General features: G+C 47.3%; 1 protein-coding gene across 2 annotated transcripts in view; it reads right to left on the bottom strand.

The window, feature by feature from the left end:
* THUMPD2 (THUMP domain 2 tRNA and snRNA guanosine methyltransferase) overlaps positions 1-21,741 on the bottom strand; it is a 55,335-nt gene that overhangs the window by 2,813 nt on the left and 30,781 nt on the right. For both annotated transcript variants that reach the window (XM_068120026.2, XM_068120028.2), the window contains 2 exons: positions 12,948-13,056; positions 12,214-12,334 (listed from right to left, as the gene is read on the bottom strand). In XM_068120026.2, the coding sequence (XP_067976127.2) occupies positions 12,214-12,334; positions 12,948-13,056 (230 nt within the window). The remainder of the gene's footprint in view (positions 1-12,213; positions 12,335-12,947; positions 13,057-21,741) is intronic.

Raw genomic sequence — 21,741 nt, 5'->3', positions numbered from 1 at the left:
ATCTGGTCACACGACAGGGGTGATCTGACGTCATTACGGCGGTACGACGGCTGACTCCACACACTGCCATTTTGATTCCTATGCTGTTCAGGCCGGACATATCGTCGAACCTGTCATGTATCACAATCTGCATGCTCTACCTTCACGTTTTTCATTCAGTGTGAAACAAACAAACCAATTGTTAAAACTACCATCAAATATTGAAAGCATAGACGTTACGGCTCTTTGGGATACGCTGCGTATCCCAAACTATATTTGGGATATGGGATACGCTGCGCAAAGACGCCAGGGCCTCGGACGATCTTTGATGATTCCTGACGAGATACACCAGCCGATTTAAGACTAAGTGCCCACTAAATCACACTTCTTTGTTTTTCAGTTGGATTTCCCTTTGTCTATTTGGGTATGTTTGGGAGTGCTCCATTTGGGAATATAGTTTATTGATCGTTTTTTCGTGCACCAAGCATTTTCATTTTCATTTCATCAAGCATTTTCTTTCGTGCATCATCACCTTCGAAAGTGTTGCGTTTACATTCTGTACGCCTGGCCATCTTAGCTACTTAACGTGCAGTGTAAATGAACCTTTTCTTTGTTATCAATGGTGATCTCAAGCTTGTGGAGGAGCTTGTATGTGTAATGTATTTGGGAGGACGACTCGGCCATCCTTGTGCTTTTAGTTTTACATGAATTGACTTGGACCAGTGTGTACGGTGTGTACCCTGGTTAGAATAGGTACACCGTATCCCTGCGTGTCGTAAGAGGCGACTAAGAGGGTTGGCGTCAGGAAGGGCATCCGGCCATAAAAACATTGCCTCAAAAAGAGAACCATGACAATTACAACTACATATGGGCAGGGTACAGCCTGAAGTGGAGATCGGTTTCTGAGGTTTGGGACATGGAATGTAGGGACAATGACAGGGACATCAGGAGAAGTGGTGGAAGTATTGGTCAGAAGAAGAGTGGACATATGTTGTGTGCAAGAGACGAGATGGAAGGGAAGTGGTGTGAGAATGGTGAAGGGTAGGCAGGGACAGAAATACAAGTTTGTGTGGCAAGGATGCCCGGAGGACGTGAATGGTGTTGGTGTCCTGTTTTCTGAGGAGTTTGTAGACAGTGTGGTGAGTGTGACCAGAGTGAGTGATAGGTTGATGATGGTGAAAATGATGATTGGAAAGCTCTTGGTGAACATCATCTCGGGATATGCTCCACAGGGTGGTCGGAGCGATGAAGAGAAGGACATGTTCTGGTGTGCGATAGAGAAGCTGATGGAAAACGTGAAAGATGAGGAAGTTGTTGTGGTAGGAGGAGACCTAAATGGACATGTAGGAAGGAGTATGGACGGTTTTGAGGGAGTTCATGGGGGTTATGGATATGGTGTGGGAAATGGAGAAGGTGAAAGGATTTTGGAGTTTGCTGATGGAGCTGATTTGTTGATTTGTAATACTCAGTTCCAGAAAGGGGATAATAAGCTTGTTACATACACGTCAGGTGGGTCGACGACAACTGTTGACTACCTGATGGTGCGTAGGCGAGATAGGGGGCACCTCCGGGACACAAAGGTGATCCCGGGGGAGGAGGCTGTTTCACAGCACCACTTGGTTGTCTGCGACATAAGGGTGAAAGGTGTGAGGAGAGCTCGGCGGGTGAAGTACCAACCGAGAATGAAGGTGTGGAGGTTGAAAGAGGTGACAGTAAGGTAGGCATTAAAAGAGAGGCTGAGTAGGGTCGAGGATGATGTGGTTGAGCTTGAAAGTGGTTGGATGTCAATGAAAGATAGTCTGTTGGGAGCCGTTGGTGAGGTATGTGGATGGACAAAAGGACCACCGAGGCACTCGGAAACATGGTGGTGGGATGATGAAGTTGGAAAGAGGATTGACGAGAAGAGGAAGAAGTTCAAGGAGTGGCAGAAGGCGAAGGGTACGGGAGCAGAAAAAGCAGAGCATGAAAGTTATAAGGCAGCCAAGAAGGCTGCAAAGAAAGAGGTAGCAAAGGAGCAGGAGACATGTCGGAAAATGTTCGGAGAATGCTTGGATTCGGAAGAGGGTCAGAGAGCGGTATTCAGGATTGCAAAGCAGATAGCGAAAGAGAGGTGTGATGTGATGGGGGTGAGTTGCTTGAAGGATGAAGTGGGACAAATCGTTGTGGACCCAGATGGAATTAAAGGAAGATGGAAAAGATATATGGAAATGCTGTTGAATACAGAGAATGAATGGGATGGCAACATAGAGAGTAACCCAGTTTTAGGACCGGCAGAGAAGATAACTGAGAAGGAAGTTGAGGAAGCGATAAAAGCAATGAAGAGTAGAAAAGCGGGATGGCCGACGGGAGTTGTGGGAGATATGTTGAAGGCAGCAGGAAGTTGGGGTGTGAAGAGACTGACAGAGATCTGTAATCTGGTGGTGAAAGAAGGCCGCATTCCAGTGGATTGGGAACTGAGTACCCTCGTCCCTCTATACAAGGGGAAAGGTGACCCTCTGGAGTGTGGCTCGTACCGAGCGATAAAGTTATTGGAGCATGGAATGAAGGTATTGGAAAGGGTGTTGGAGAGGAGGATAAGGAAGAAGGTGAAGATCGACGAAATGCAGTTTGGATTTATGCCAGGAAGAGGAACGACAGACGCGCTCTTTATTGTGAGGCAGTTGCAGGAGAAGTACATGGAGAAGAGGAAGAAGTTGTTTCTTGGGTTTGTTGATCTGGAGAAAGCATTCGATAGGGTTCCACGCGAAGTATTGACACGGGCATTGAGGAAGTTAGAAGTGGAGGAATGGTTGATCAGAGTTGTGATGGCAATGTACAATAGAGCGCGCACAGCTGTAAGGACGAAGGATGGGAACAGTGGTGAGTTTGAGGTGAAGGTGGGAGTGCATCAGGGGTCGGTACTAAGTCCACTACTATTTGTAGCTGTGATGGAGGTGCTGGCTCAGACCGTAAAGGAGGGTTTACCGTGGGGGTTGTTGTGTGCACATGATCTGGTGTTGATTGCGGAAAGTATGGATGGACTGAAGGAAAAGATGAACAAGTTAAAGGAAAGTATGGAGACAAAAGGTCTGAAGGTGAATATAGGAAAGACGAAGGTGATGGCAAGTGGTAAAGCATGTGGTGAGGTGGAAAGAACTGGGAAGTGGCCCTGTGCTGTGTGCAGGAAGGGTGTCGGAGTGAACTCCATTCAATGTACAATGTGCGCTGAGTGGGTTCATCAAAAATGTTGTGGTCTGAGAGGGTCATTAACCAGTGTGGCAGCTACATTCAAATGTAAGGTGTGCACAGAGGGAGCTGCAGATGGAGGAAATGTTGAGTTGGATCTTGGAGACGGCGTGAAGCTGGAAGGTGTGAAAACATTTTCCTATCTCGGAGACATGCTGAATGGAGAAGGTGGATCAGACTCGGCAACGGTTGCTAGAGTGAGATGTGCATGGAAGAAGTTTTGGGAACTGAGTGGCGTGGTGATGAGGAGGGGAGTGTCGTTGAAGCTGAAGGGAAAGGTGTATGCTGCATGTGTGAGAAGTGTTATGACTTATGGGAGCGAGACATGGGTCATGAATGTAGAGCAGCAACGAAGGCTGGAAAGGGTGGAAATGTGAATGGTTCGGTGGATGTGCGGAGTGTCGCTGAGAGAGAGGAAGACAAATGATGAATTGCGAAAGATGATGGGAATAGAGCCTGTGATTGATGCTGTGAAGAGGAACAGGTTGAGATGGTTTGGTCATGTGTTGAGGAAGGATGAAAGTGACTGGTTGAGAAGAGTGATGGAAATAAATGTAGAAGGAAGTGGAGGACGGGGAAGACCGAGAAAGACTTGGCTAAAGACGGTGGAAGAAGACATGCGGGCAAGGGGGTTAACAAGCAGAGATGCAGAAAATAGGGCAAAATTGAGAAGATTGTCATGGGGACCGCAAGGCTAACCCCCGCTCTTGCAGGGAAAATGGCCTTAAATTGCATGTTGTCGTTTGTTGTATAGACGTTACGGCTCTTCCAACGACACAGTACGTATAGGCCTTCGGCTTCGTGCCTTCATGCCTCACCTTCAGGCCACTTCGGACAAATTAAGCCCAGGTTTCTTAATACAGTTGTATCGTTTTCGTAATCGTAATAATATAGTAAATATAACCATAACGCTTTAATCCCAATGTCGTGAATGAAAAGTTAATGGATTGAAGCAGTGTATGGTTCATGAATCAATGATAAGCGTTGCACGGTACTAATAACCGCAGAAGTAAGGAATTCGCCTAGGTTTTTTGACAGTAATATCGTTTTCGTAATAATGATAACGTAACGTTAATGTTATAGTAAATCTAATCGTAACACTAATCCCTTCGTAGTGACTGTGAAGTTACTGGAGGTTAAAATGTATCATCTATCTTCTATCTATATATTGTTACGGATCTGGGGGACGGCACTCCCGTTAGCAAGGGGGGGTTAATCCCCTTGTCTTGTTAAGCTGGCCGTCCGACCGGTCCTGGGGGTATGACGTCACACCCGGTCAGCGCTGAATAGGGTAGTAGGCCAATCCTTCCTATGACCTAAGTACCAGCGCCTTCCAGTACGCGAAGAAATACTCCCGCCTGAGCCGCAGCGTAATAGATGTATTGCGCCGAGCGAAGCGAGCTGCGACGCGGGCCGTTAACAGAAGACTAAACCCGATTGTAAGTGGTTCGGCCGAAATCGCGCCACAGGTACTCAATGGGGAAATCACTAAAGCGATCGGACGAGAAAGAAACCAGAGAATAAGAAGGAACAGGGATTTATTAATTATTATACAAAACCAAAGAAAGAGAAGGAACGAAAGCAATTTACAGAAGAAGAAGACAGCACAAATCCTTATACAGTCTTACTTAAACCCACAGGACAACACAAACAGCACAAACTCACGTACACAAATGGGGAATTGCAGGCAGGAATGGCTGGAGGGATGAGAAGGGCAGACGGTCCACAGAGCTGGCGGCAGGGAGGTCCGGGGATCGCGGCACGACGTCGAGGTCCCGCTTGAGCGTCCACGCTCCGGTTCAGTGGCGAAAACCCGGTCGTCAGTGCTGGTTGGTATCACCCGCGAGCGTGCCGACTCTCACTCGCCGCAGGATGTTCGCGCCAAGAAATGTATGGTCGATCCTCTCTCCTCACTCATCTGCTTCTCACTGTGGCTCTTGAACCTGCTCGCACGTCTCTGCCTTCTCACCGTCCCTTGCCTTCTCACCGTCTCTCTTGAACCCTCTCACGTGTCTCTGGTGGGGGGCCTCGTGCCAAGGGTTTTATAACCACGCCCTTGGAACCCTCTCGAACTCACCAGACGTTTCTTGCCACGCCCTATCAAGCCATGCCCGAGCCCTGGTTGGTTGTTAAGGGCTCCCCGACTCCACCTTTGATGACGAGGTGGTGCCACGCCCATGCTCTGGCGGCTCCTCCCCCCTTATTGGCCTCGTGCGTAATGGAGTTTGGCGCCAGGCAGCGAACGCTGCTGGGCGAGCAGAGGCGGTGTGATGCCCACGAAAACAGTCCAACTGTTACTGGCACTTTGAGGAGACGATTGGGGATATTGAAAGGGGACCTATCTTATTTGATTGATGCAACGTCGAGTCAACTATTGGAGACACAGCCTTACCTGGAACACATAATAATGACATAACTATAGAGAGGTCCTAAAGTGTCCTACGTGTTGTACATGGACTAACTAAGGTGCAATCTTTAATTAACAGCCAATTAAGGGGACATGTACACAGGAGTCATTTATAAGGGAATTTACTACTAAATTTACATGTGAAGGTTCTAAAAACCGAAACAATATATAAAGAAAGTTTTTGTTTGTTTGTTTGCACGCGCTAATCTCCTGAACGGTGAAAGATAGGAGGAAACCTCAAACAAAAAATGTCGGGACGGGCCCCGGGAAGGTTATAGGCTAGGTGGCGAGGCCGCCTCGGCCGGGCTGGGCCGATTTCGCAATAAATCTTCTTCTTCTTTCAAAATTCTCTTGAAGTACAACTTATGCACTTAATAGGAATATCTGACTGATAATAGGAATATAACTGATACTGGGCTCGCGTCTGACCTATGTACAGAAGAATAAATTCATTCAAAAATAACCCGGGCTGTAAGCTGTTGTAACCAGCTGCGTGCCTCATGCATTAGTCTTAACAACTGAGAATAAAACGTCGGGTGCATTCAGCTAGTCTTCTATATATTAAAGTAGCGGGAGTTTTGTGTCAGTTCGTCACGCTACGTCATTACGTCTGACGGCTGACTCCACCGACCGACATTTTAATTTATATGCCGTACAGGCCGAACCTGTCGTAGAAGCGGTCAAACCTGGCATGTGTACACACAGGTCGAACCTGTCACGTGTGTACGCACACGAACAGCTGTACGTTGCAGTGAGTAGAGTAGGAGACCCACTCGATCTGCACACCTTTGCCAGCCACAGTGAATTCCAGATAAGGAGAGGAACTGCACATGACGCAGACTGACTAACCCACAACATTGTTTAAAGTGAAACCATATGCACTCAGGAGCAGATCGAGAGTGAAACTTGGAGGGTTAATAGCTCCCAATAAAATGTTGCAAAATGAGTACCAACTCACTGGGTCCTCTCTCAAGGAGGTTGATGGCAGGATTTGCACTCCGGCCACCGTAAAACACCTCATTCCGTAACACACACAGTGGTGTGTGTCGGGATGGTGCTAAGGTCACTTTGATAGTGTTAACTAACTGACCAACATATAGAATAAACCATATGGCGTCTCAATGCAATCTCCTCACTTCCATGGTGACCGACAGCTTAGAGAGTTGGAGTACTTAAAAATAATTTAATACTTACATTATTTGCTAACTGGTATCTCAACCCAGGTCATACTATTATCTTAAACTAAAGTATCAAACAAGCCCGGCTATGCTGCTGTTAGACTTTCGGTCTTGTTTATGTTACAATTTTGACTATCAGCCCCAAAAAAATAAAGTATCAAAATTGATGAGGTCTGCGCATGCGCAAGATTGGAGGTCTCGTCTCTTCAAAGCTGTCCATGCGCGGACGCTTTCGAAGTTGAGTAACTTTTCACAATTGTGTTTTTGTCGAAACTGTATCTTTCTCTCGGTGTATGTAACTATTGGTGTGTCTAATAGTATTCTTGGTGTTGGTTTTTCATACCTGTGTACAGAATCGTCGGTCTTTCGTATCGCGTATTCTGAGGCCCAGTGTAGTAGGCTACCGTGTCCGACCTTGGCTTGAGGCTTTGTTTTTGTCTCAGCGGTTCTTCGATCACGCTGCAATTACTTTCTGGTCTCTGGTTTTCCCGGTCTTTTCACCCCATACTTCCTTGTTTTAAAATCTCCTCAAAAAAAAAACCAAAAAAATATTTCCTTCTCTGTTCTTATTCCTTTATTCGTTGTTCTTATTTGTTCGTTCGTTCTTCGACCACGTTGTTTGTGATCACGTGATCACGTTGTTAAAAAAATGTCTAATCTGTCCCCTGAAGAACTGTATTCTGTCATATTCGACAACACCTTTTTCTTCTTCTTCTATAAAAGGATGCTTTCGACTTGCTCACCAAATCTATTCATTCCAAAAAAAAATTCCATCTCTTATAGTGCATCTTTCATTCATTCCCTAAACTCTCAAACACTCCACCCATCCTTCAGCGTCCTCAAACACATTTTTGACTCGAATGTCTCAATAAACTCATTTTGCAATAAATGTTCGTTTCCCATTAATCGTACACTTTTCAAAATCCAATCTCACCCCATCCCTCCAAATCTTCCCCATCACCCCTCCCCTCCAAATCTTCCCATCACCCCTTCCCTCCAAAACTTCCCCATCACCCCTTCCCTCCAAATCTTCCCCATCACCCCTCCCCTTCAAAACTTCCCCATCACCCCTCCCCTCCAAATCTACCCCTTTGCCCCTCCCCTCCAAATCTTCCCCATCACCCATCTCTTTCAAATTTTCCCCCTTGCCCCTCCCCTCCAAATCTTCCCCATCACCCATCCCTTTCAAATCTTCCTCCTTGCCCCTCCCCTCCAAATCTTCCCCATCACCCCTTCCCTCCAAAACTTCCCCATCACCCCTCCCCTCCAAAACTTCCCCATCACCCCTCCCCTCTAAATCTACCCCCTTGCCCCTCCCCTCCAAATCATCCCCATCACCCATCTCTTTCAAATCTTCCCCCTTTCCCCTCCCCTCCAAATCTTCCCAATCACCCATTCCTTTCAAATCTCCCCCCACACCCCTCCCCTCCGAGACACTCCCTCGCTCCTACCCTTCTAGACTCCCCTCTCACCCCTCCTCCTCAAAGCGTCCTCCCCGCTTCTTCCCCCTTCCAACTTTCACCTTCATCTCCCTCAACCTTCTGCCTCACTCTTCCCCCTCGTCAAATAACACCTCACTGCGCCTCACCCAATCACCATCAAACCTTTTGTCCGCCCCATTCTTCCCTTTCTCCAAGCTATTCTGTAATCTCTGACACACCTTCAACAGCTCTCCCTACCTCTTCCACATCTTACCCTACCGCTCCCACCCCCCCCCCCCCCGTTCTGTATCCGATGCTCCCCCTTCCTCTTCCTTAACAGTATGGACCTCAAACATCCAGGGCCTTCGCTCAAACTTGTCTGATCTCTCCATACAGGTTGCTTCTGACAAACCAGACGTGATCTGCTTAACAGAAACTTTCCTCCTTCATGATGTCTCTGATTCCTTGGTATCTCTCCCAGGTTACTCCCTCCTCCGGTATGATAGACCTGAGCCTCGTCCTGGAGGTGGGGTTGCTATCTTTATAAAAAAACTCTCTTCCTCACTCGCCCTGCACTGCCCTCTCTCCACCTCACCCCCAGGAATACCTTTGGCTACGGCTTACCCTTCGCTCCCACCTTTTGTTCATATGTGTGTTGTACCGTCCACCAAACAGTGATGACTCCATCTACATCTCGCTGTCTGAGAATATGGACCAACTTCTATCGACCCATCCCAACTCTCTCTTCCTCATATGTGGTGATTTCAACTGTCACCATGCCAGTTGGCTGGGTGTGGGTACCTCTCACCAGCCATGGCTCTTCAGCAAAGGACTTCTGTGACTCACTGGGACTGACACAATCTGTCAATTTCCCGACCCGGATTTCAGTCAACGGAGCATCTTCTCTTCTGGACTTGGTTATGACTAACTTCCCTGAAAATGTCTGCTGCTCTTCTGCTCCAATCAGCTCTTCTGATCATGTGCTTGTTAAAGTGGACATCTCTCTGACCATTCTCAGAGAGCCTCCTCAGCGTCGACGAGTCTGGCATTTCACTCAGGCCAACTGGCACAGTCTTCAAGCAGCCATCAATCATCTGGACTGGTCTCCCATCTCGACTGCCTCTGACATCACTCATCCTGGGAATTCTTCCAAAGTAAATTGCTCTCTCTCATGCACAGATTTATCCCATCTCGTCTTCAGTTGTCATACCCTTCCTCCCGTCCATGGTACACGGAATCTTGTGGTGAGGCTATTGCCCAGAAACAACTTGCTTTCGTCTCCTGGAAAGCAAATCAAACGGAAGGAAATCTCATTTCCTTTCACAAAGCCCGAAACAAGTGTGTGTCCACCCTCAGGAGAGCCAGGAAACAATATCTCTCCGTTCTCAGGAACGAACTCTCTTATCCGTCTCCCTCTTCCAAATCCTGGTGGCATCTGGTCAAATCTGTTTCTGGTGTTTGTTCCCCCTCCATCCCCTCCCTCACCTCAAATGGCCACATGGCTGACTCCGCACGTGAAAAAGCTGAATGCCTCAACTCTGTGTTTGCCTCTAAATCTTGTGTCCCAAACCCATCCCTCTCTGTACCCACTGTACCCAGTCGTACCCAGCTGCTCCTGGACTCTGTGTCCTTTCCTCCTGACAAGGTGGAAAAGTTTCTGTCAACCCTCGACTCGGATTCTGCAACTGCACCTGACGGCATCAGCCCACGGGTCCTAAAATCCTGTTCTTCCGCTCTTTCACTCCCTCTCTCTGTTCTCTTCACCCTCTCTTTTGCTCAAGGTCATCTTCCATCTGCTTGGAAATCTGCCAACATCACCGCTTTGCACAAAAAAGGTGCAAAAACAGATCCCAGCAACTACAGACCAATCAGCCTTCTCCCAATTATCAGCAAAGTCATGGAATCCATCATTGCTTCAGATATGAAATCTTTCCTCTTCTCCAATGGCTTGATCTCTGATCATCAATTTGGTTTCAGACCTGCTCACTCTACTCTGGACATGCTGCTTCTGCTTTCTCAACAATGGATGGAGGTCCTCAACGCCAAACAGGAAATTAGAGCCGTCTCCCTTGACATTTCACGTGCCTTCGATACGGTCTGGCACCCTGCTCTGCTCACCAAACTCTCCTCCTTTGGTATCCATGGAAATCTCCACGCATGGCTGGCGGACTTCCTCTCTGGTCATAGTCAACATGTGGCCCTGAATGGGTTTCTCTCATCTCCTCTTCCTGTTCAGGCTGGAGTTCCCCAAGGCAGTGTTCTGGGCCCTGTGCTTTTTCTGGTCTTCATCAATGATCTCTCCGACTCTCTTGAAAATCCTCTCTATCTCTTTGCTGATGTCTACTCTCTGTCACTCCATTCTTCATCCCTCAGATCGGCAGTCTGCAGCCTCCTCACTCTCTGCAGACCTGGACAAAATCACAGACTGGGCAAACAAGTGGAACAGGTCTTTCAATCCTGACAAATCTCACACTCTTACGATGTCTCTCCGAAAAGACCGACTGGACAACCCTCCCATCCACTTTCTGAATAATCCTCTCCAAGAAGTTCTGTCACTCAAGCTTTTGGGTCTCACTATCTGCCATGATCTTTCCTGGGAAAACCACATTTCAAATCTGGCCTCCAAAGCCAGTCGCCGACTGGGCATCCTCCGTCGTGCGAAGTCCTTCCTTGGCACACCTGAGCTCCTCACCACATACAAGGCTTTCATCCGCAGCTCAATGGAATACTGCTCTCCCCTCTGGGCTGGTGCTCCTGCCTCACACCTAGCTCGTCTTCACGCTGTTGAAACCAAAGCATTCAGAATCATTGGAATCTCCCGCGATGAAGCTAACTCCAAGGGCCTCTCACTCACTCACCGCAGGCAGGTTGGTGGTCTTTCCGTCTTCTACCGACTCCTCTCTGGCCTTGCCCCCCCCCCCAGCTCTCTCTGGGCTCTGTCCCGCAACTATTCTTTGGGCTTCCTGAAAAGCGCTATATAAAATAAATGCATTATTATTATTATTCCTACAGGTCGCACAAGATCTGCCTGCAACCATCTTCTGGTTAAACTGCCAAAATCAAGACTCTCTGCTCACCTTCACTCCTTCATTCCTCTTTTCTCCCGCCTCTGGAACAAACTCCCTCACTCTCTTCAATCCCACTCCACCCTCCAGGTCTTTAAAACAGCTGTTCACCACTATCGCTTATCTTCCCCCATCCAAAACCTTGATCTTTTCTACCCCTGCTAATTTCACCGCAATTCCACTTTTTTGAAATACCAACTTCTGTCCTGGAAGTCCTTGGTGTCCTTGTTTTATACTTCTCCCTCCCCCGCCCCCCCCCCCTTCCCACGCCTCCTCCCCCCAAGCCCTCTCCCTTCCACACATCTCCCTGCTCTCAAATGTTGTGTTTGTGTGCTTCCCCTTCTCTCCCCATCTTGTCTTCCGCTCCCTCTTTTTATATATTTTGTTTGTCTGGTTGATTTGTTTGTGAAGTAAATGTTAGCTCTTTCACGAGCCTCGATTCAGTATACAAAAAAAAAAGAAGAAAAAAAAAGAATATTTTGACATCAATTTTGCGGGGAGCATGCCACTGGACCCTCATACAAAGCAGTCGTTTTTCCTTTTTACAAAACTTCGTCAGTTTCACCCCTGGGTATGCCCCTACCAACATTATATCTGAGTTGAAGGTCAAGCAAGAGAGAGAAGTAGAGACAACCTCAGATGTTTGTAACTTGAGTTATGGTCTGAAAAATGATCTCCAATTACAGAATCTGCTGAAAAATGTGGCAGAATGTGAACTCCATCCTCCGCTTTCCATGGATACACAAACATGTCCTTTCTCCCTTCTCTCCTTCATACCTCCACCACCTTCCCATATTCATTGCTCCCATCCTTCCCTTTTTCATTCACTCATTTAGACTATCCCAAGCCTTCCTGTACCCCGAAGAAGAAGATGGAAAACTACCCCTCGAGATGTGTGAAAATAAGATAATGTATTGGTGAGATATCTTCAACCATACCTTATCATCTCCCGTAGACTGGAACGAGTTTGTGACATGATGTCATTGCCTCTTCCAAATCGCCTCCCAAAAGGCATGTCACAAACAATAACGTCGACACTCGAGCTTTGCAGTGGTAAAGCTGAAATGAAGATGGTAATACAGCATTGAGTACTTTGGGGGGTTTTGTCAGGTGAAGAATCGAGTGCAGAATAATATTGACTTCGAAAGCATAACCGACTCATACTTTTACATTTTACGAGTAATAAATTTGTGACATGATGCTTGTTGGGAACTTGTCAATTACTCAGAAATCCCCACTCCGCAACCTATGGTTGTTTGTCTTTGGTCGTTATGATCAGCACAGGGCACGAAGGTGCAAGAGCAGTATCATTTTGACCTCATCTCCTGGGTCAGGGTCAAAAGGTCAAATTCCATAAAATGCAATTACGGCGCATTTCAAACATTCTTAAATGAAACCTTGCGTTTTCAATAATATTGGGGGATGCATGAAATATATAACGATTTTGTGGATTTGACCTCCGGTTCATGCCTTAGGCTTTCGGGGGAGAGAATGAGAGAGCTATCGTCGGCATCGTGACCGAATTGCTGTTCTAATTTCCAGCGGTCACTGCATCAGCGACACAGCCATTCCTTCAGCCAATGATGCTGCCTGGCAGCCTTGTGCTGCGCATGAAAGAATAATAATAAGAGAAATTCCATTTTCTTAACCTCCACTTCTCCTTTTTACTTACCCAATACTGAAGCTTGAATTAAATCGATGCTTTGCTTGGAGCTGGAAATGTTGCTGCTTGCAGAAGACAGCTGAGAACAGTCAATGTCTGCACCCATGTAATATGCAGACTGAGGCGAAAGGAAAATGAAATGAGGATTACAAGTGCATGTCTACAAAGGATTATGAAAAACTCGTAAATGGGGCTTAATTAGGACCGCGTTTATTACTACAGTGGATCCTGGCTTGAGAGACCCTGTTTCAGACGCTCGTATAAAAGGACACGGAGACGTTAGTAGTTCAAGCAATCCATGTTCCGTGTCCGGCACTCCCGGCCGGACGTGTCCGGCACTTCCGGTCACTCCGGAAGTACATGTGCACACAGTATTGTCATGCCACAGTCATACACTCAGCGGTTATCAACACAAGCTAACACAGATAACAGACCCCTGGAATGAACGCGTCCTCCCCCCCCCCCCAACCCCATCTCATTTCCGACCAATGACTTGATACACAGCTGTATTTTCCCTTTGATAACTACTTGTGAAGAGATAACCTGTTAAACTCGAGTGACAGCCATGAAACCTGGTCAATGTTATGAGCAGCGACATCACAACCACAGGTTTCAGAAAACGGAACAAGTATAAATTGCTACCGGATAATTATGATCTGAACGACATACAAAAGTATCTCTGCTTGGCAGGTTTAGTCGTTGTGATGTAAGATTTAAAGGGAATGCCGAGTAATACTACAGATACAGAGCGTCGGTGCTGCCGGAGCAGTTTCTTGTCAAGGGCTAAACTGGGTGGTTTGTCATTGCCTTCCCAGCAGTAGTTATGACGGGCATTTAAAAAAAATTTTATGGTGCTGGCGGGAGCTCGCCTGGTCTTCGCGAAGGATATCGTGGGATCTTTAACGTCCACCAACTCATGCCAGCAGGCGGACACCCGTTTAACGTCCATCTGAGAGACGGCACAGCCATTGATGAATCGACTAGCCTGTGAGACACCGGGATGACGGTTCATACCCGGGTCGAGATTCAAACCCAGGAAAGACAGCTTCGAGGTGAGTGTGTGTATATGGAGCGTCGGTTGTGGCAAAGCAGTTTCTTTCATTGGGGTAACAATCCGAGACAGGTCACTACTCCGACATGGAATTACACGGATTGCGAAAGAAAAATCAAACGTTCCGCTGAGAATAAAACGTTCTGTTTCCGTCTCGTTTTGATTAATATAATGTGTGGCAATAACTGAATGGATTCCATAGTTATCATGAAAGTGTAAAGTGAATGTGTTGCAGTGGTGTCTTGAGTGTCCCTCACCCTCTGATGCAACACCACCTTTTCAAAGATTACCTTTCCCAGAGACACTCGGGGCAGTCTTTCAAGGCCGGATCCAATGTATATAACAAGGACAAAAGCTTACACATTTTTGAACACCGATTAAAACTCGCACAAAACGGGGAGAAAGAACTCGTTTCCGAGCCTTAATGCGAGAAAATATGAAACTTCTCAACCCAGCTATAAACTGTCATGTTGATGTTTCGCATGCATGGCGATAAATCAATGTGTGTGTGCCTTCCCTTGTAAAGACAGGCCGGAGGACCCGTCTTCCAACACTGATTGTTAGACCATTTAAGATATCTTACTGTATCTTTCACAAAGAGTAGGCGAGTTATCAATGCCCCCTCGCTAAATTCCTGCTTGTACTGCATATAGCATATGAGCTGGTCTTTTTGGTGGTTCCTTGAAACCAGATTACACTGCTTACTATGGTAGAGCGTAGTTACAGTCTGGGCAGCAGCTTTTGCATTACACTCTCTACTATTTAAAATATATATAATTCGACGTCGCGACATCCACTGATATGCCTTATGCCCACATTAAGTCTGTGCTTGCTCTAACTTTGAGCTAAAACCTCAACACCATTTGACCTCAATATCTAATCTGTACATATGCATCATGGTACATGGACTTTGTTTAGTTCAAATCCCTACCTATACAACGTTTTTACCTGACATAACCTCTGACCTTTGACCTCTTGATGCTAAAATGAAATCACTTCATCTTTGCATCATTATACATACTTGTATCAAGTATGGTCAAATTCCAATTACGTATTTTCCGGTGTATCAACCGCGGTTTTTTACCGACGGGAAAACCCTAAAAACGGGGGTGCGGTTGAAACACAGTAACAGAAAAAATTGTGCATTGAAAAACTGTCATATCAACGGGACGTAATCTTTATATTACTTTGGGGTTGCGGGGATACAATGATGAATGATCGTCAATTACGTTACTAAGGTAGGTTCAACGCCGATTACTGTTGCCAGTCAAAATACAAGAAAGTTTGAAGTTTGTAATATTTCATTTTTCTATGCGTGTTTGTGAAAATGTGTACTTTCACTAGGCCTCTGAATGACAGGTCACATAGTGAATAGAGTGTGCTAAATAAAGACAGGATTAAGTCACAAAACAAAAGCGTCAACATGGTAAACAGGATGTTTTGCATGGGACATTATGACGTACCTATTGTCTAACCAACGCCGCAGTAAGGCCACATAAAAATAAAAAGTTGTTGAGCGTCCTTTTTTCTCAAAAGTTCAGGTAGGGAGGGAGGTTTTTATTTTTATTTTTTATATTTTTTTCCTACTTTCCATTGAGTTTTGTTGACATGGAAAAATATGAAATAAAGACTCCTTTCTCCTCAAAATGATTTTATTTCTTGATTCATCGGGTTCCATCCTGTGATCCGTGGCCGTGTCTGCAGCCAACACAAATTTGAGAAATGAGCCAAGAGTCTTTGTCACATCAGAAACTTTGCAAGCTGGTGAAACTTCAGTCATGTCAGTTTTACTGGGGCCGGCGAATACTTTGACAAAATTACCGCGTGTATCGTCAGGCAATGGCTCCCTATCCCCATCATACTTGCCCTCTGAGAACTCTGCATAGAAGTCCGAGATTGTAACATCCAACTCGATATTGCACGCAAACCAGTCCTTCACCGTCTTGGAAGAGCCCTCACGGGCTATTGATGCGATCACAATAGGCATTTCAAGCCGATTCTAGCACGAATCGATACAGATTTCAGCGGGAAAAATCTCACACAATAGCCGCCATGAATGGCCAACGTAAAATGGGTGAAGTTGCCCTGGCACTTGCGACGCTCTGCGCAGCACGCACTGCACATGCGGTGCAGAACGGCGCCAAATTTGAATGTGAAAAGATCGTTTTTTATGATTTTTTTCAAATTAAATAAAGTTTCGGGTCAGGTGCGTTTCGTAGGGTCGGGCGGGGACGATCAACAACTCTTTTTTTATATATCTGGCCTAACCTATTGAAGTCGGCTTTGATGCCGCCGCATGGGCTGGGCGAATGTATAAAACGGAGAGGTCAAAGGGGAGTTTCACCATTCATTCTATCCTGTTCGAGCTATCAAGAACAAGATTCACCATTCGCTTCTATCCTGACCAAGACCAAGCTTCACCATTCGCTTATATCCTGACCAAGACCACGAGATGGCACCGCGATCATTCACAGCAGCTTTCAAGCTCCGTGCCTGCAGGTTTTTTTTTTTTTTTTTTTTTTGTATACAATATCGAGGCTCGTGAAAGAGCGAACATTAATCACACAGAAAGACAAACCGACACATAAAACATATAACATAGGGAGCGGTAGACAAGATGGGGAGAGAGGGGGAAGGACACAAACACAACATTTGAGAGCAGGGACCGAGAGACATGGAGACATCGAGAGATCTGAGAGAGGGCGAGGGCTTTGGGGGGGGGGCGTGGGAAGGGGGCAGTGGGAGAGGTATAAAACATATGGACACTGCCAGGACTTCCAGGAAAGAAGTTGGAATTTCAAACAAGGTGGATCTGGGGTGAATTAGCGGGGGTAGAAAAGATCAAGGTTTTGGATGGGGGAAGATAAGAGATGGTGGTGAACAGCTGTTTTAAAGACCTGGAGGGAGGAGTGGGATTGAAGGGAGTGAGGGAGTTTGTTCCAGAGGCGGGAGAAAAGAGGAATGAAAGAGTGAAGGTGAGCGGAGAGCCGAGATTTCGGCAGTTTAACCATCAGAGGGTTGCTGGCAGATCTTGTGCGACCTGTAGGAATATTTGGGGGACAGAGCACAGAGAAAGCTGGGGGTGCAAGGCCGGAGAGGAGTCGGTAGAAGACAGAAAGACCACCTACCTGCCTGCGGTGAGTGAGTGAAAGGCCCTCAGAGATAGCTTCATCGCGGGAGATTCCAATAATTCTGAAAGCTTTGGTTTCAACAGCGTGAAGCCGAGCTAGGTGTGAGGCAGGAGCACCGGCCCATAGGGGAGAACAGTATTCCATTGAGCTGCGGATGAAAGCCTTGTATGTGGTGAGGAGCTCAGGTGTGCCGAGGAAGGACTTCGCACGACGGAGGATGCCCAGTCGGCGACTGGCTTTGGAGGCCAGCTTGGAAATGTGGTTTTCCCAAGAAAGATCATGGCAGATAGTGAGACCCAAAATCTTGAGCGACAGAACTTCTTGGAGAGGATTGTTGAGAAAGTAGATGGGAGGGTTGTCCAGTCGATCTTTTCGGAGAGACATAGTAAGAGTGTGAGATTTGTCAGGATTGAAAGACATGTTCCACTTGTTTGACCAGTCTGTGATTTTGTCCAGGTCTTCAGAGAGTGAGGAGGCAGCAGACTGCCGATCTGAGGGAAGAGGAATGGAGCGGCAGAGAGTGGAGTCATCAGCAAAGAGATAGAGAGGATTTTCGAGAGAGTCAGAGAGATCATTGATGAAGACCAGAAAAAGCACGGGGCCCAGAACACTGCCTTGGGGAACTCCAGCCTGAACAGGAAGAGGAGATGAGAGAAACCCATTCAGGGCCACACGTTGACGACGACTAGAGAGGAAGTCCGCCAGCCATGCGTGGAGATTTCCATGGATACCAAAGGAGGAGAGTTTGGTGAGCAGAGCGGGGTGCCAGACCGTGTCGAAGGCACGTGATATGTCGAGGGAGACAGCTCTAATTTCCTGTTTGGCATTGAGGACCTCCATCCATTGTTGAGACAGCAGAAGCAGCATGTCCAGAGTAGAGTGACCTGGTCTGAAACCAAATTGATGATCAGAGATCAAGCCATTGGAGAAGAGGAAAGATTTCATATCAGAAGCAATGATGGATTCCATGACTTTGCTGATAATTGGGAGAAGGCTGATTGGTCTGTAGTTGCTAGGATCTGTTTTTGCACCTTTTTTGTGCAAAGCGGTGATGTTGGCTGATTTCCAAGCAGATGGCAGTTGACCTTGAGCAAAAGAGAGGGTGAAGAGAACAGAGAGAGGGTGAGATAGAGCAGCAGAGCAGGATTTTAGGACCCGTGGGCTGATGCCGTCGGGTCCAGTTGCAGAATCAGAGTCGAGGGTTGACAGAAACTTTTCCACCTTGTCAGGAGGAAAGGACACGGAGTCCAGGAGCAGCAGGGTACGACTGGGTATGGTGGGTACAGAGAGGGATGGGTTTGGGACACAAGATTTAGAGGCAAACACAGAGTTGAGGCATTCAGCTTTTTCACGTGCGGAGTCAGCTGTGTAGCCGTTTGAGGTAAGGGAGGGGATGGAGGGGGAACAAACACCAGAAACGGATTTGACCAGACGCCACCAGGATTTGGAAGAGGGAGACAGATAAGAGAGTTCGGTCTTGAGAACGGAGAGATATTGTTTCCTGGCTCTCCTGAGGGTGGACACACACTTGTTTCGGGCTTTGTGAAAGGAAATGAGATTTCCTTCCGTTGGATTTGCTTTCCAGGAGACGAAGGCAAGTTGTTTCTGGGCAACAGCCTCACCACAAGATTCCGTGTACCATGGACGGGAGGAAGGGTATGACAACTGAAGACGAGATGGGATAAATCTGTGCATGAGAGAGAGCAATTTACTTTGGAAGAATTCCCAGGATGAGTTGATGTCAGAGGTGGTAGAGATGGGAGACCAGTCCAGATGATTGATGGCTGCTTGAAGACCGTGCCAGTTGGCCTGAGTGAAATGCCAGACTCGTCGATGCTGAGCAGGCTCCCTGAGGATGGTCAGAGAGATGTCCACTTTAACAAGGACATGATCAGATGATCCGATCGGAGCAGAAGAAGAGCAGCAGACATTTTCAGGGAAGTTAGTCATAACCAAGTCCAGAAGAGAAGATGTTCCGTTGAATGAGATCCGGGTCGGGAAATTGACAGATTGTGTCAGTCCCAGTGAGTCGCAGAAGTCCTTTGCTGAGGAGCCATGGCTGGTGAGAGAGGTACCCACACCCAGCCAACTGGCATGATGACAGTTGAAATCACCACATATGAGGAAGAGAGAGTTGGGATGAGTAGATAGAAGTTGGTCCATATCATCAGACAGCGAGATGTAGATGGAGTCATCACTGTTTGGTGGACGGTACAACACACATATGAACAAGAGGTGGGAGCGAAGGGGAAGCCGTAGCCAGAGGTATTCCTGGGGGTGAGGTGGAGAGAGTGCAGTGCAGGGCGAGTGAGGAAGAGAGTTTTTGATAAAGATAGCAACCCCGCCTCCAGGACGAGGCTCAGGTCTATCATACCGGAGGAGGGAGTAGCCCGGGAGAGATACTATGGAATCAGAGACATCATAAAGGAGGAAAGTTTCTGTTAAGCAGATCACGTCTGGTTTGACAGAAGCAACCTGTATGGAGAGATCAGTTAAGTTTGAACGAAGGCCCCGGATGTTTGAGGTCCATACCGTTAATGAAGAGGAAGGGGGAGCATCAGATACAGAACAGGGGGGAGGAGGGGTAGGGTAAGATGTGGAAGAGGTGGAAGAGATAGGGAGAGCTGTTGAAGGTGTGTCAGAGATTTCAGAATAGCTCGGAGAAAGGGAAGGATGGGGCGGACAAAAGGTTTGATGGTGATTGGGTGAGCCACAATGAGGTGTTATTTGAGGAGGGGGAAGAGCGAGGCAGAAGGTTGGGGGAGATGGAGGTGAGAGTTTGAAGGGGGAAGAAGCGGGGAGGACGCTTTGAGGAGGGGGAGTGAGCGGGGGGAAATTGAGAAGCAATGAGGGTGGGGAGATTTGAAGGGGAGGGGTGAGGGGGGAGTTTGGGAGGGAAGGGACAAGGGGAGGGATTTGAAAGGGATGGGATATGGGGGAGATTTGGAGGGGAGGGGTGAGGCAGGAGTCTAGGAGGGGAGGGGCGAGGGGGCGTCTTGGCGGGGAGGGGTGAGGGAGTAGTTTAGGAGGGAGGGGGCAAGGGGGGAGATTTGAAAGGGATGGGTGATGGGGAAGATTTGGAGGGGAGGGGTGATGGGGAAGATTTGGAGGGGAGGGGTTATGGGGAAGACTTGGAGGGGAGGGGTGAGATTGGATTTTTGAAAGTGTACGATTTATGGGAAACGAACATTTATTGCAAAATGAGTTTCTTGTGACCTTCGAGTTAAAAATACGTTTAAGGACGCTGGATGGAGGATGGAGTGCAGGAGAGTTTAGGGAATGTAGAACAAAGGCACTATAGGAGATGGATATTTTTTTTGGGATGAATTGATTTGGTGAGCAAGTCGAAAGCAGCCTTTTAAAGAAGAAGAAGAAAAAGGTGTTATAAAATATGACGGAATACATAACTTGAGGGGAAAGTGTAAACATTGAAGGTTAATGAGTGAAAACTATCTGGGGAAATGGGGGAGAAACACGTGGTCGAAGAACGAACGAACGAATAAGAATGAATAAACGAATGAGAACAGAGAAGGAAATGTTTTTTTTTTTTTTGTTTTTTTTTTTGAGTTGAGATTTACACAAGGAAGTAGGCTATGGGTGAAAAGACTGGGAATACAGAGAACGAAAGTTATTGGATCACAAACGACGGACCACTGAGAGAAAAACAAAGCCTCAAGGTTGTACAGTGCACACTGTACAAGGCCTTGCTCGCGACACGGCAAACAGACGATCAATTTATGAAAGATAAACACCGAGAAACAACCAAAGTTGCACACAATAACTTCACACACCGAAAGATAAATACAGTTTCGACAAAATACAATTGTGAACAGACTTAACTTCGAAAAACGTGGAGACCGTGTGGAGCTTCGAAAATCCCTGCCGCCGTCTCCAAGATCTCGCGAGATCGATGATGGCTGCCGGCAACTCCGGCAGCCATCAGCCACCTGCAGGTTTGCAGAAGAGTTTAGTAATCGGGCGGCCGGCCGACACTTCGGAATCGACGAGTCCGTCATTAGACGCAGGCGGACTAACAAGCAGACGCTGGAGACGATGCCGAAGAAGAAGAAGAAGGCGATGAGGGACAAAGCAGCCCAGTGGCCGGCCTTGGAGGAGAGACTGCTAATGCGGGTGAGAGAGAAGTGAGCCGAGGTACACGCCATCGCGACACTAGCGTTGCGACTCAAGGCCCGACTCATCGCCGAAACAGGGGTCGATGACTTCACGGCCAGTACGTCTTTGGCGTACAGGTTCATGGGTCGTCATGGCCTTTCCATTCGCCGGCGAACCCACATCGCAGGGTCTCCCTGATGACATAGCAGAGAAGACTGCTAATTTTCAGAAGTTCATGATCAAGTTCTGCAAGCAGCACGACTATCCCCTTAGCCGCATCGGCAAAGCAGATCAGACGCCGCTGACCTTCGATGTGCCTCGAGGGACCACCATCTCGGCCAAAGATGACAAGTCGGTGTCCATCACTACAACGGGTCATGAGAAAGATCGTTTTACGGTTATGCTAGCGTGCACCGCTGATGGGGGAAAGCTGCCGCCGTATATCATCTTCAAGAGGAAGATGCTACCAAAGGATAAATTTCCTCCGGGTGTAATCGTTCGTGCCCAG

This window comes from Myxine glutinosa, chromosome 6 (assembly GCF_964187855.1).
Source record: "Myxine glutinosa chromosome 6, kmMyxGlut1.1, whole genome shotgun sequence".
Lineage (NCBI taxonomy): Eukaryota > Metazoa > Chordata > Myxini > Myxiniformes > Myxinidae > Myxine > Myxine glutinosa.
The sequence above is the reverse complement of the archived record's forward strand: the minus strand, read 5'-3'. Positions and strand labels throughout refer to the sequence as shown.